The sequence below is a fragment of the Protomyctophum bolini genome (assembly GCF_963924005.1).
Source record: "Protomyctophum bolini genome assembly, chromosome: 4".
Taxonomy (NCBI): Eukaryota; Metazoa; Chordata; class Actinopteri; order Myctophiformes; family Myctophidae; genus Protomyctophum; species Protomyctophum bolini.
In genome coordinates this window covers 40,249,900-40,264,490 of record NC_137865.1, presented here as the reverse complement: position 1 = coordinate 40,264,490, position 14,591 = coordinate 40,249,900, and the positions used below count along the sequence as shown (strand labels likewise).

The window sequence follows — 14,591 nt, the reverse complement described above, 5'->3', positions numbered from 1 at the left end:
AATTAAGCTAACATTTATGTATTTCCTCCGTGCACAACAGCTGCAATTATTATTATTTGTAGGCCCTATTGTATTATTAAACCTCGCGTCACCGCCACCCTAATATGGGAGTAGGCTTTCCTATTTACTGCTGATATATCCGTCCGGTCTAGAGCCCGCCTACTGTATCCGGTAAAAAGAAATGTAACGAACAGATACATTCACGCAACACGTTTCCGTATCCGCTCGAGGCGGCGGATGCGAAAACAAAACCGCTCAGCGAATTGTCTGACTGTTTGGGGTTGGCGTACGTGCTCGCGCACGATGGTTCCCCACGTCGTACGTAGCGTTGGTTTCTTCCCCATAGACATATATTTTCTCTCTACCTGGCACGGATCTACTTTCCCAGTCCCCAGCCAGCGCGTAAACGCGCGATATTATGATTTTCCCATTAACCCCCGCGTGAAGATGGTAGAAAATGAGGTAGCCATGTTGTAGCGGTGTGTTGTGTCGTGTCGTGCGCTGTGTGTCTGTGTATAATGTAACCCGTCTCTACCCGAGTTGGAGAACAACAACAACAAGCAAGCTTGAAGCAGGCAGCACACGTTCGAGCAACGTTGGGGTGGGGGGAGGATACTAGGCCTTTATTATAGCATATCTTCATCTGCGATTATAAGCACGCAGTTGGAGGAAAAAAAGGCGGAGGTATAGGAGCATTGTGTGGACGGAGGAGCGGAGAGAAGGAGTCACAATGAGCGGAGGAGGGACGCCCTATCTGGGGAGCAAAATCAGCCTCATCTCCAAGGCCGAGATTCGCTACGAGGGAATCCTCTACACTATTGACACGGAGAACTCCACCGTTGCGCTCGCCAAAGGTATTTTATTTTATTACGCCTGCGGTTGGCTGACTGAGCAAATTAAGCAGCTCCTCGTTATGTAGTTCGACGGCGTGTCCCTTCTTTGCAGAATAAAAGAGAAACTTGCACGCTTAATAACAACAACGCATCACAATTTATTTTTCGGGGGCACAAAGCGACACTTTCGCTCTCGTCGCGACAGCTCACTGCGTTCGTCGCGCGCGAATTTTTCTGCGCCGCGCGACAAAATGACGTGTTGTTTACAACTGAAATACATGTTAATTTATTTATTATTATTGTTTTATTTTAAATAAATGTCGACGCTTATTCGTCCATTTGTCAATACGCCATTTGTGTTGGTAATAACGTAATCTTGGTGGAGAATACGTCGTTTCGTCGAGCGAAAAAGGCTCGTGCGATGTTTATAAAAAATATATAATGTAAGATAACTAATTAATTGCGTTTGGTTGGCCAGCAGCAGGCGCTGACCAGTCCAGTCTGGTATTTTATCAACATTTTCGGAGTCGGTGGCTGAATTTAGCATAATATGCTAGCTAAGCTATAGTCAACATTACTAGTCAGATTTGCTAGAAACTCTATTCGTGGTTTTTAGGAATTGTCAAGAAGGATACCCTCGTCTGTTAATAAGTCAGCTGATGTCCCAGACTCCCATGTCAGCTGATGAATTGACACACATATGGAAGAGAACATGATCTTCTAGTACACACAGGTTATTGAGGTTAACGCAGATGATGTTAACCTGCGTGTGTGTTTGTTTGTCACGCAACATGAGCCAGCTTGGCAACGTGCTAGGACCATAACAAGGATGTATGCAATTAATGCACCTAAAGAAGGGTCCATTGATTACACTGTAATACACTTATTATTATTTTTGTTAATGAAATGTAGCGATCCCAATTTCTGCCAAGTTTCAGGCTAGTTACATTAGCTAAACTAGTAAATAAGCAGCTTTGAAATGTCTTTGTCCTCAAAGTTGGCAGAGTGGTAATTAAATCATGGTGTCAATTACAGTACTACTGTACACATTACACTTGGGCTGCCCTGCAAGAAACGGTTTAACCTCTTGAACCCCGTCCCCATCATCCATATTCTGGGAGGCTCATTAGCCAAGAATATCAGAAGCTCACTCACACGCTGTGAGCGTGTAGATTGTCTGTATTTAGCGAAGGGATTTGGTGTACGCAGAAAATAGCAGTCCAAGTTGCAAGTCGTGTCTGTTTCAGTAAGAATAGTTATTTGAATTGTCTTTATATTAATAAGCAATTTCCAACATTGAAGTCCTCTATGTAAGCTCATCTTGAAAGAACATTGCTATTCAAGCACAACACAATCCTGATGATTCCTGGGTGTTGTGCATGCAGAAGGAGCAAAAGGCTTTACGTGGTTATTAAATTGTAAAATATCTGTGTCTTCTTGTTTAGTTCGTTCTTTCGGCACGGAGGATCGCCCCACTGACAGGCCCATCCCGCCCAGAGATGAGATCTTTGAGTACATAATCTTCAGAGGAAGCGACATCAAGGACCTGACTGTGTGTGAGCCACCTAAGCCAACATGCTCTCTGCCCCAGGACCCTGCCATTGTCCAGGTATGCAAACCAATGTGTGCTCCATAGTAGTCCATACTACTACATTGTTATTGTTTGCAAGTGACACTGTCATACCCTATAAATTAAGTTTCAAGCTAGAGTTAAGGTCTGTTTACTCTCTTGCAGTCTTCCATGGGCTCAGCTCCATCATCCGGGGCTTCCGCTGCCTCGACCCCATTCCAGTCTGCTGGTTCCTACGGCCTCTTCAACAGGGTCCCGGTTCCCCAGTACAGCCAATTCAGCAACAGCCCTCTGGTTTCCCCACAGTTTGGAGCTGTTGGTGTCGGTAAGATCACCAATTCAGACGGGTTCACATACTGGGAAAAGGGAGTAAGCAAAGTAGAATTAAAGAGCGAATAGTCTCACATGTACAGTCTGTAACTATTGGTCTTCATCCCTTTGTGCCATGCTGAACTAGGAGCTTGCTGTGAAGGGGCCCGGTCATGCATGCTATCCAAAGGTTTCAGGGTCACTGTATGGATCATGGACCACAAAATTTGTCAGGGCAGCGAACGACCGTTCCCTACACTACTTCCCGTATCCCCGTTCGCCCGCTTCCCCGCTCCTCTGTCGAGAAAGATCAACATTTTATTTTATTTTTATATATATATTTTTTATCCCATGATTTTGTAACCCATTTTTCACCCCTGTGTCAATCATCTAATGTGATCCTGGGCTCTACACCCTCCGCCAACCTGGGGAGAGCAACGGACTTAACTCATGCTTCAGTGTTCAAGTTGCTCCTTTACACCTGACAGGGGGGAGTTTCCCTGGTTGGACGTAGCGTGTGGAAGGAACACGTTATTCCAACCAGTTCCTTTCCCCTCCATCAGGCGCCCCGGCTGGCCAGGGGGAGGCAGTTTAGAGACCAGGATTACTGCATGTTTTTGTGAGGGTACCTACCCTAGGGGAAACGGGGAGAACATGCAAACTCCACACAGAAAGGCCCTTTCGCCAACCCCGCCTTCGGGTATGGGCACTGATGACGCGGAGGAGGAAACACGGCCCCAGCACCCACAGCGCCCCGAGCGAGAATCGAACCCAGGACCTTCTAGCTGTGAGGCGACAGCACTACCAACTGTGCTTAGTTACATTGCTTTGGCTAAAGCGCTGAATCATGAAAGGACCGCAATGGAATCAAGTCATCCGCTGGGCGAGTCCCGCTGATAAAGCAGGCGACAAGTAGTCTACATGTAACTACATAAATTCATATACGGTAGACTACATGTGAAAGAGGACTGCAATGGAAACGCGCAGATGGGTTCAGAAACAAGACACCGATGGCTCTATTGTGTTGTATTGTACAATTATATAGCCAGGCTATACATTTCCGACCTACATTTAACAAACGAGCTTCATAATCATACTTGAGTTGCTGAATGCAGCGCTGTGTGATGCGTTTGTTACTTTGTTCTCCTCCTGCAGTCTGCACGTGTGTCTGTGTGGATACGTGTGCAGCATCTATCCAATGAGACACGTCGGTGAGCGTGGTCTGGGACAGAGCTACGGGAAGTAGTGTAGGCAACGGTCGCGGTAGGGCATGCTACAAGAACTGAATCCTCATCTCAGTGGCGCACAGACCACTGAGGTGACTCTTTCCCCCTACACACACACAATATCTTTTTGTGTGGTCATGATTATTATTATTAATCAGGACTCATGGTCCTAATTATTTGGTGCGCAAGATAGTAACATTGAACACTTTAACCCATTTTGACCTGAGATCAGATTCTAAAAATGTCTTCTACATCCTGACAGTTTTCTGTCAGTGGTTCTTCGATTTTTTCAAAAATAGCAGACCTACGTCTGCTTGTAGATATGCTATTTTTCAATAGCTAAAGCATAACATAATGCTAACACCAAAAGGGGTTCCCTCCCAAAATGGGTTTAGGCAAGCATTACAGATATGCCAACTTTGTGGAATAATTCTGTTCCACATTCTGTTCCTATGCAGGATGATCATTTTGTGTATCAGTAGTCAAGACCAGTCATCTTTAACTGTTGTCTCTTGCTCTAGGTCGCAGTAGCCCCAGCCTAGATGCTCACAGGAAGAGCCCCACCCTGGAGCAGGCCGTACAAGCCACCCCGATGGCTCCATCCTCCGCCCCCACCGCTCCTGCCCCCGGCCTGGGACGCAGGAGCCCTGCCCACGGCCGTACGGCCCCCGCGCCCTCCGGCCATGGGATCCAGAAGTCCCACCAGCATCATCATGATGGCTTGTTGGAGCCCAGGCGGGGCGAGCCTGTCAGGGGTGTCGGCGGCAGCGGCCAGGGCTGGCCTGCGCTCCGTCCCGCCACCTCCGTCTACCACACCACGGCTGTGGACAGGGCTCACCCTCACCCACCGGCAGGGTTTACCCACTCTATCTTTAGGGCCTCAGGTGAGAGCCCAGCCCAGTCTATATACACTAATGTGTGCTTTTGTTTTTTGTGAAACTAAAAACAGCAATCATTGGAAAATAAACCTTATCAGTTTGTGTAATTGCTTAACATTTTGTTCCAGAGGTTCCATATTTGAAACAATTGTGCCTTTTCCTGCAGAAGGTAGGAGACTAGTGGCACATCTCGATACAGCACAGGGCTGTTATCACTCTTGATTGTTCAAGGTGTTTTATTTTCTTATTTTCGGAAGACTAAAGGACTCTACTATTACAGGCACAGATGCCCAGAAAGTCCACAAGCCCGAGTCTGATCGAGGTGAAAGCAGGGATACCTCTAAACGTTCCACAGGTTAAACCCCCTCCGTCCACCAACTCTCCTCCAACCCATGTTTTTCTTTTTTTGAAAGCCATTCAGCCTCACCACCCCCCTTTTTGTTTTAGTGTGTTTGGTTGTTTGCATACGTGTGCAGATTGACATGCTGTTCATGTCAATGACTGTATGCAGGTGAATGATGAGCCATTTCTTTGTTTTGGAGGTTATGCTTGTCATGCTAATCACTGATTAGTACCTGTGATTTGTGACCTTACAGCATCATTCCATGGTTTCTTTTTTGCATCTGACTTCAATGGGAGTGTTTGGTTATTTGTTTTATAATGATAACCAACACTTCATGCCATGAACATGAATGTATAATTATGTTGGTTGGCAATTGAAAAAGAAAGTATGCTCTTGTGTTTTAGCAGACATTGTGACTTGGTTGACTATTTCCAGTGGTGAAAAAAGCACTCAAATGTTTTAAGTATCAATACTGAAATATAGAAATACTCCGTTACAAGTAAAAGTCCATAATTCAAAGTGTACTTGAGTAAAAGTATAAAAGTATTGGCATCGAAATGTAGCAGAATAGCAAATGACAAATCTACAAGCTCACAACGTGTCACATCGCTATTTTCAAATGGCCAAAATGTACTATATAGGGCTGATGTGGTTAGTCTATGTTTAGTAATAATAATCTAAATCTAGGAAGTAACTAGTAACTAAAGTTTTCAAATACATGTAGTTGAGTAAAAGTACAATGTTTGCCTCTGAGATGTAGTGGAGTAGAAAAGTATTTGAAATTGGGAAATGCAAATAACTCAAAATTGTACTTAAGTACAATACTTAAGTAAATAACTAAATATACTTACCGTAGTTACTTTACACCACAGACTATTTACTGTGCGCATATGAAACATTCTTGTCAGTCATTTGGTGTACCTTAAATATATCTTAATAAAAATAATGCAATTCACTCAACCATAGTAATTTACCCTTTTTTCTCTCCCCCTGTTGGTGTGCCTGTTTGGCAAACTGCAGGTCCTCCCCCAAACCGCCGCAGTCGAGGCGGCGGTCACCGCGGCCGCGGGCGCTTCAACGTGCGCCACGACGGACCCATGAAGTTTGAGAAGGACTTTGACTTTGAGACGGCCAACGCCCAGTTCAACAAAGAGGACATCGACCGCGAGTTCCAGAGCAAGCTGAAGCTGAAAGGTAGCATACGTATATGTTCATTTCAACACTGAAACACTGGATATTCTCATTCTCAATACTTTTTCCTCACAAATGGTTCTAGGGAAAACGGGTGTTTTTTGATGATCGCAGGATTAGATTTTCTCACTGGGTATTTAATCAAACTGATATGAAACATTTTCCAGGCCATCCTGCACAATCACCGTGGTCCCCTAATATGCCTTGTAGCTACAAATATTGTTATTGCAGTAACTGAAGCAGACCATACAAAATATATTATTAAGGCAGTTTTTACATTTTGCATTATGGTACGAGCCCGTTGTGGACGCACAGATCTCGTCCTCTTAACTTATTGTGATTTTGCTATACCTGATAAGGAGAAGCTCCCAAAAACGGATACTCAAGTCAACATCAAACCCTTCCTCCTCCAGATGAGAAGAGTGACAAGCCAGAGAAGGCGGTGAACGGAGAGGATAAGGGAGACTCGGGCGTGGAGACCCAGAACAGTGAAGGGAACGTCGATGAAGAAGGAGACCCGTTGGGCCCCAACTGTTACTACGACAAGACCAAGTCATTCTTTGACAACATCTCTTGTGATGACACCAGGTAATAGGCCCAGAGATACCGCTAATACAGTTTGAATTGCAGCAGCATCCACAATGTACCACAATCAGCAACACTTCAACAATGACAATGACAATGACGTAATGTAATGGCATACTAGCTAGCAGGCAAAGCTACAGTGCACTAACATTACTACTAATGAATGACATAGTGGCGGGGGTCAGATACGTGTGCTTAACTGCTAGTGCTACAGTGGTGGTTTTATGTACAAGGACAAGTACAGCCACAAGTACTGCTGCAGGGGGTGCTGTCACCATGTTTTTCCATTGGAGCATGCTGGTTGCAATATGCATGCAGTGTTGGATGTCCTTGCATGATGTGTTTTTTATTTATTCCCGAACAATATTACGGAGCCCCTGAATGGGTAAATTATTATATAATTATTATCTTGTACGGACAAGATAATATCTTGTACGGATGAGATATTATCTTGTACTGACACGATCAAATATATTTTGAATGCATAGCCATTCAAAGGCTCCGTAATACATAAATGAAAAAGACAAAGGAAATAAAGGAAATTTTTTATTTAAAAGAAAAACAACGATATCTATTATCCTTAAATTATGTTCGAAAAAGGAGTAGGGAGAAGTTTAATTAAAAACTACCATTGCCACCATTTGAATCCTGATGTCCATGAAATGACTATTGTTATATTTTATTTTCATTAGGAAAGCGAATGAAAAAGCTGGAGGCTTCGGGTTCCCAAGGTAATTGTGATAAAGGTTCTACCAATTACCGTACACACATTGTTGTATTTGCCATTTCTGCCATATTTATTTGACTTCTAGTGATACTCTGCTTTGGTGCTTATTTTCTTAAATCACCTGATATATATATATATATATATATATATATATACAGTATTATAGTTCATGGTAGGAATGCCATTTGATGAATGTCATGAACTTCTTGTCATGAAAGTTTTCTACTCCACCCACTTCCCCTTAATGTATATGTAGAATGTATACGTTTTCACCTATGATGACATGCCCGAAATAGGTTGAAAGCTGACGCCCGCTCTGTTAAACCATTCTGGGCGGGAACCCCTTTTGGTGTTTTAAGCATAATGTTATACTTTAGCTATTGAAAAATAGCAGATCTACAAGCTCGTAGCGCTGCACCGAGTGCGCCACGCTACGAGCTTGTTGATATTTTCAGATGGGGGGGGGGGGGGGGGGGGGTCGGCGGCCAAATGCAGATAATTCTGGGGTTCTTTGACATGAAAAACGTTGAGCACCAATGACATAGAAACGGGTTTTTCAGGAAACTTTTAGGATTTAAAAGATTTTTTTTTTAAAGAATCGTCCTCAGGTCTAAATGCAATGGGTTAACTGTTCTGTGCAGGCAACGGAGACAGACCTGGGCCGAGGAGAGGCAGATGAACTCGGAGACCTTTGGCATCCCCTTACGGCAGAACCGAGGCCGCGGCGGTTACCGCGGGCGCGGCGGTGGCATGGGCTTCCGCGGCGGCCGAGGTCGCTCCAACAGCCGAGGGTCCTTTGGACCCCCCCACGGAGGCGGCGGTTACAGGGGAGCGTACAGGAACAGCCAGGGAGGCCGGGAGTTTGCCGACTTACCAGAGTTCAGGGTAAAATATGATCTGATTTGAGTTATTTTTGAAAGATGCTGAATTTCCGCCTTGAAGAATGTTTTCCGCTGTTGAAATAGCAGAGTGTTTGCAATTACTATACAGTATACAGTATATCATAGCTAGAAATGAGAGGCTTTCAACTTTTGCAACCTCTAAAGCCCTAACCACACCAAAGGGTCAAGACGGTTTTAGCGTTGTCCCTGCGGTGTGATATGTCTTGTTGCATGTTGACCCTAGTGATTCAACGCATGGAATTCAATGGCCCAAACCACACCAAAGGGTCAACAAGACAGTTTTAGTGTTAACTCCTTGCAACCGTTTGGACCCAAGGAGTTGCATGGTGACCCTTTGGTGTGGTTAGGGCTTTAGTCTAGGTGGGAGTGACACAAAGTACCGGTCTTGACTTGTTCAATTATTTGGAAGAAACTCCAGGTTGTGAAATTTAAATTGCAGAGTTGTGACCAGTGGAGGGTTTAGGCTCTTGCACACTGAGTCCATATGTTTGAGTGGTGCAGCCACTCCAACCCCATCTATATATGTTTCGTCCTGTGAAAATGTCACAACTAAATGATAGAATAATAGCGCATTAGACTCGGTGTGCAAGGTGTCTGCGCATAACAATTTTATCGAATCATCTTTTAGAAATTCTGTTTAGGGATTGTTTACCAAAAGAAAAAAGCTGGGACAAAAATACTCACTCAAAATAATTGGCCAATATGTTTATTGAAAACTTGTCAGATTTTGTTATAGATACTAATAGAAGACTGCTAAGGTTTTGAAGATTCTGTTTCTTGTCTTTATTTTTCTCCCCAGAAGGACAACAAAGTGTCTGCATAGGACAACTGGAGGAAGAGTCCATGGAAAGGTGCAATTCCTTGTGCTAAAAAAGTTATTAAATTAGTTTTGGTTGCTACTTTTTGACTAAAAGAATGAAGATTGTGTACTAGCTGTATATTCGTCACCAGCACTGGGTAGACTGCTTGAATGCAACTTCCTTTCCATATCTTTTCAACAATGGAAACAACAGCGCACGCAGTCCTTCAGAAAATTTCAAGATCTCTACAAGAAACATTTCCAGGTGGCTGAAGAAAAAAATAAGTATAAATGTCATATTTCAGAGGGATGTCATTACGGTATTTTTCTTTACAATTTTTAGCAGTAATGTTTTTGTTTTATTTTCTCCTCCCTTTCCCTATAAACTTGTAATTGATAATATTCTGTTTGGTGTTGAGGGTCATAAACCTCAGTCCTTGATCGCTGGTATAGCTTTATATTTGGGAGGGGATATTAGCCTTTAATGTAAACTTAAGCACCAAATCAATCCACAGGGTCTCAGTCACAGCTTTTTACCATGTATTTTTCTATCACCACTCACCATCCCACTTATATATTAACTCAGTCCATTCACTTTGGTATCTATCCCCATTCTGAACTAAGTGGCAGTGCTTGTTTTATTCCCCCACTAGATCACCAAAACTCATAATCAAGGCAACATTCTGTTGACCGACTACATCTCCTGTGTTTTAGTTATGTCTTGACTCTTCTTTTAAATTGTATGTTTGAAATCAAAGGAAGAGAATCTGTCGAGTCTAACTTTAGTTTAGATGTCAACTTGTACTTCAACCTCTGTTTCTTTCTTGTGGTAGTGTTACCAATGCACAACTCAACTTGGTGTTAACGCAACTTTAGTATAAGGCAGGAGCATTGCAGATAATAGGACAAAGCTGACTTGCTTTCATTTTCTTGAATTGTTTCACAGGCTGCTCTGGTACAAACATGAATTTGAGATGCTGCTCTTTGCTACAATCATGTCTATTAGTTTCATCTATATAGACAAGATGGCTGTTGGCTGAAGCAGGCCGTCGTATGAGTTGCTTCCCAGAAAATGGGCCAGTTAAGGTTGATTGCACTTTGTGTCTTGGCTAAAAAACCTCTTTGAGGTGATATTATTCATAATTATGTGTATGTTCATTTTTATGTCGGCTGCTGTTTCATGACGGACACTAATTTCCTCTGAACTGTTTCTGGTATCTTTTGTAACGTCATACTGATATCCATAATGTCAAGCACAGTTCATCTGCTTATTTAACTTATCTCCATATTTAACTGGGATAATCTCTTGATTCAATGCCACTAATTTTGTCCCATGGCACTGCATGGAGGTTGATGGCCTACTAAAGCTATATAAGAGATGTCAGTCAATGCAGTTACTCTGAGAAAAAAAGAAAGAAAATACTAATTATTTATAGCTATAAGGGTGTAGCAACTAGTCTCCTAGCAATATTGATGCATATTTCTGAGGATATGAATGATGTGGCCCAGTTGAGAAAAGGTACACAGGAACTAATGAAGTTTTGGCTGAATAAAGTTTTGAATAGGAATGGAAATTTGTTCAGGCAAGAAATGTATACAGTTGCACTTTTACAATTTCAAAATTGTATTATAAAGTGGTGTCTTCTGCTCATCTGTCCCCCTGAGATTTTATTCTGCTGATCATAGAATTATGATCATTGATACTTTTATATTACCCAACATGTCTCATGGTTCCCAGCTAGGGAAGCTAGATTTCAGAGTGGAGTTTAATTTATGGAACATTTGTCAGGAAGAGAATAATTGTTAGCTTTTTACCCCCTATGTGGTGCACCAGATTGAATGGCATTACACCAGAAAGCAACAATTTTAATAATTGGCATCTGTCATTAGAGTCTCCATAAGAATAATCCAGACGTAGAACATGGGCCAGAGAGTTGAAGTGTTTTACGGTATGCTAAGAGTTTAAAAGCCAGGTGTGCATCAAGATGTTTTGGTGCACAAGGCTGATACACTAATGCAAATTAGTGTTAATTTAAAGCCCAAACCACACCAGTTGCAACGAATACCAAACGACTCGCCCCTTTACCAACTCGCCCCCGCGATTTAAAAAAATGTAGTTAACTGTTAATTTATTATTTCCCTCCCTATCTGAACTGATCTTGTATACAGATTTATTTGATTGTATAGTAGTCGATCTCTATACTCTGTAAAATGTAGAAAGGACAACATGTCACAGAGATGGTGACTGCTTAATTAAGTTCATTTAGGACCTTCTAGCAGTTAATTTTGTTTTATTAATCACATTTCTTCCATGTAGCCCATGTTTTGTAATGGCATCATCATGCTAATATGCCCGTGGATATACAGAGTGAACTTAACAATGATAAATGAATATGATACCTTTTAAATAATCACCAACGTGAATTATGTTTGTTATTTACAGCTAGGTAGAGTAGTGGGGCGAGATGGAAAAGGGGCGACCGTACCTGTTACCGTTGCAACTAGTCGCAACTCCTTACAACAACACGGTTTAATGGTCAACCACACCAATGCAACTCCTTTCAACTGACATTGGGGATAATGGTTGCAAGGAGTTGCATGTTGCAAGGAGTTGTGTGGCAAATCATTGGTGCGGTTTGGGCTTACAAGAGTTACAATTACTATTTCTTTTTTTTTTCTTTAAAAAAAAGATGTAAATTTGACATGCAAAGCTACCTTTAATGTACTTGATTGTGCTCAGGAAATGTATAGAAAATATATTATGGTCTGCCTTGATGCTAGATCATCACTAAGGTCCCCAGATGATTGAAAGTCTATGAACTATAATCAAAAGGTGTTGATTTGTTGTGTTCTTATAACTTAAGTAAGTTGTCTTACAGTTATCTTTTAACTTTAGCTTGATGGTGGTGCAGCACTTCTGAACGTGAATTCATTTTAAAATGTGTTCCAGTTATGAGCAGATATAAGTTCATAGATCAAACTGTTTACTGTTAGGTTGTTGAATAGCTATTTGCATCAAGTCACTAAGTAATAAGTACAGTATCTAGGTCAGTGTGACTCATTGACAATATAGATAGAATTATATACAGTATTTGATTTCCGTTTTACCGTCTTCTAATGGGCTCTGTGCATAACTGTTGTCCCGCCATAACTGTTCACTGTTCCAGTTGAGTTTCCCATAGGTTTATTTGATTGGCTAGGCAGCAGGTTTGATCCAGAAATGCGCTCATAGGACACCATATGTACTGTACAACCGGTTCAAATCTGTTGCTGAGCTAAGAAAACAATATGGGAACTGAACTGGAACAGGACCTTAGAGGACCCGGTCATGCCACTTCCTGGATACCCGGGACAGTTGTGCAATGTGCACACAGAGCCTATAGAGCAGCCCTTGTAAATACCACACGGCTGTCATGCATAGCCTACATGTTGAGATATTTCCTCTTGGCACATTATCAAAGCACAAAGCCTGAGTTATACCGGTTTGCACATGGGTGTCATCAACTGACATGCAACTATAAATCAGGCTTTGATATCAAGACGGGGATTATTTAATTGATTAGGAAGAGTGGTTCTCAACTATTTCAGTGTTGTCACACACTTTAGCCAGAAACACAAATGCCATTGCTTTACATGTCAATAACGATGGCACACAAAGCCTTGCACTATGTAAGGAGAAGCATTGGTCAGTGAAAAGCTGCTGGACACAGTCCAAATGTGTATTGGACTTTTATTTTAAGACTTGATTTGGTTGCATTGTAATAAACAATGTAATATCTAACCTCATTACAGGAAAGTGTGATCTTAACATATGTTTTCCTTGGCACACGAGTTTGGAACAACTGGTAGGCCTATAACCACTTAAACCCTATACTTGGTTGACAGGGTTCACAAGGGCTCCATACAGGACTCCTGTGTTTTCACACTAAATATGTACAACGCATTGTAAGCTTTTTAGATTTTCTATTTTTTACGAATGTTCCCCCAGAAGAGGAGGCTCCTAAACGTACTAGGAGTTAAATTGTCACGTTTAAACTGATGGTGACGTAAGAATCCACAACAAAATATGAGAGAAGGATGTCATCAGTGGATCTCTGGCCCATCGTGTGACAGATCTGTGTTGCACAATTTAATAGAATTGAATGTTATGGCAAAACGTAATGCCTGAAGATACAATACGAATCCAACATTAACAGAGATATTGCCCAAACAAAAAACCTCTGCACTGATGGTGGTAATGTCAAATAAATCTATGGAGCCATCAAAGCTGCAGCGTCACTTCGAGGAAAGCTAGAGGCAGTTAAAAGAAAAACCTGAAAACTACCAATGATGAGACCCAGATAAATGTAGAGGGGTAGAGGGGCACAGGTGATGGTCATGTTATTTATATATAAAATATGTTATTAACAGTTTTCAATGTAAAGAGGTACAGTTAGGCTATACAATAATGCTAAAAGTATAACACAAAAAGCCCAGAGGGGTTGTTTCTATTGTGGCCCTGTGTATTCAATTCATTAAGACACAATACAAGAGATCATCGATACTATGAGCAGTACAAGTATATTTACAGTTTTTCTTTTTTGTCTTCTTGGTTTCCTTGAACAGTTTCTGGAGTCATGGCCACATGTTTTGTCTTTGAATCCAGCATGGTGTCCTCCTGTCGTGGGCCTCATTCAGTGGACTGTTTTTAGCATAAAATAAACGGTTCATTATTACTTTGTCTTGTGATTTTTTACAATCAACTGTCAGAAGATATGGAAAGCAGCTCACTAGAGCCACGAAACGAATATATTTAAGATTATATTTGTGGGGAGAAAAAAACGGTACCCAAATGTTCGCTCCAATACATATGCAACTACCGGTAGTCGCAACTCCTTGCAACTGCCAGTTGCAAGAAGATGCATATGTGATGTTGCAAGGAGTTGCATGTGCGGTCTGGCCTTAAAGATGAACTTAAAAGCTCCTTCTACTCAGACAAAATAGGCCAACCAATTGAATATATTTCACTTTTTGAGGGCCTCCTATATTCAGCTATTAGTGTAGATTTTTGTCATCGTCATATGTGGACGAGCAAATCTGTATTATGCAATACCCGTTGTACCCGCGTCAGAGTACCCGTTCCACATCTGTGTCTTTTATTCCCGTATATGGAGATTTCTGTATCTGTCTCTCTGTGTCCCTTTATTCCTATAGGCCTATATGGAGTTCTGTGTCAGGCATGCCCAGAT

At 42.0% G+C, this 14,591-nt stretch overlaps 1 protein-coding gene across 4 annotated transcripts; it reads left to right on the top strand.

Moving 5' to 3' along the window:
- The first annotated feature begins 448 nt into the window (after nt 1-448).
- Nucleotides 449-11,014, top strand: lsm14aa (LSM14A mRNA processing body assembly factor a). 4 transcript variants are annotated; one of them, XM_080761301.1, is made up of 10 exons: nt 449-854; nt 2,279-2,442; nt 2,569-2,728; nt 4,460-4,822; nt 5,097-5,171; nt 6,180-6,353; nt 6,710-6,938; nt 7,628-7,666; nt 8,304-8,547; nt 9,364-11,014. In XM_080761301.1, exons 1-10 carry the CDS (start codon nt 731-733, stop codon nt 9,385-9,387), a joined length of 1,596 nt encoding a protein of 531 aa, XP_080617427.1. In that variant the 5' UTR covers nt 449-730; the 3' UTR covers nt 9,388-11,014. The 4 variants fall into 4 exon arrangements, with proteins under 4 accessions (XP_080617427.1, XP_080617428.1, XP_080617429.1 ...); XM_080761302.1 differs by having other exon boundaries at nt 450-854; nt 6,764-6,938; XM_080761303.1 differs by lacking the exon at nt 5,097-5,171 and having other exon boundaries at nt 450-854.
- Nucleotides 11,015-14,591: the final 3,577 nt, after the last annotated feature.

What these genes read in the sequence shown, in the direction of transcription:
- lsm14aa (XM_080761301.1), top strand. Translation starts at nt 731, where the DNA reads ATGAGCGGAGGAGGGACGCCCTATCTGGGGAGCAAAATCAGCCTCATC. An exon ending in CTCTATCTTTAGGGCCTCAG is followed by an intron (nt 4,823 to 5,096) that starts GTGAGAGCCCAG and finishes CTACTATTACAG; the next exon opens with GCACAGATGCCCAGAAAGTC. An exon ending in CCGACTTACCAGAGTTCAGG is followed by an intron (nt 8,548 to 9,363) that starts GTAAAATATGAT and finishes TTTTCTCCCCAG; the next exon opens with AAGGACAACAAAGTGTCTGC.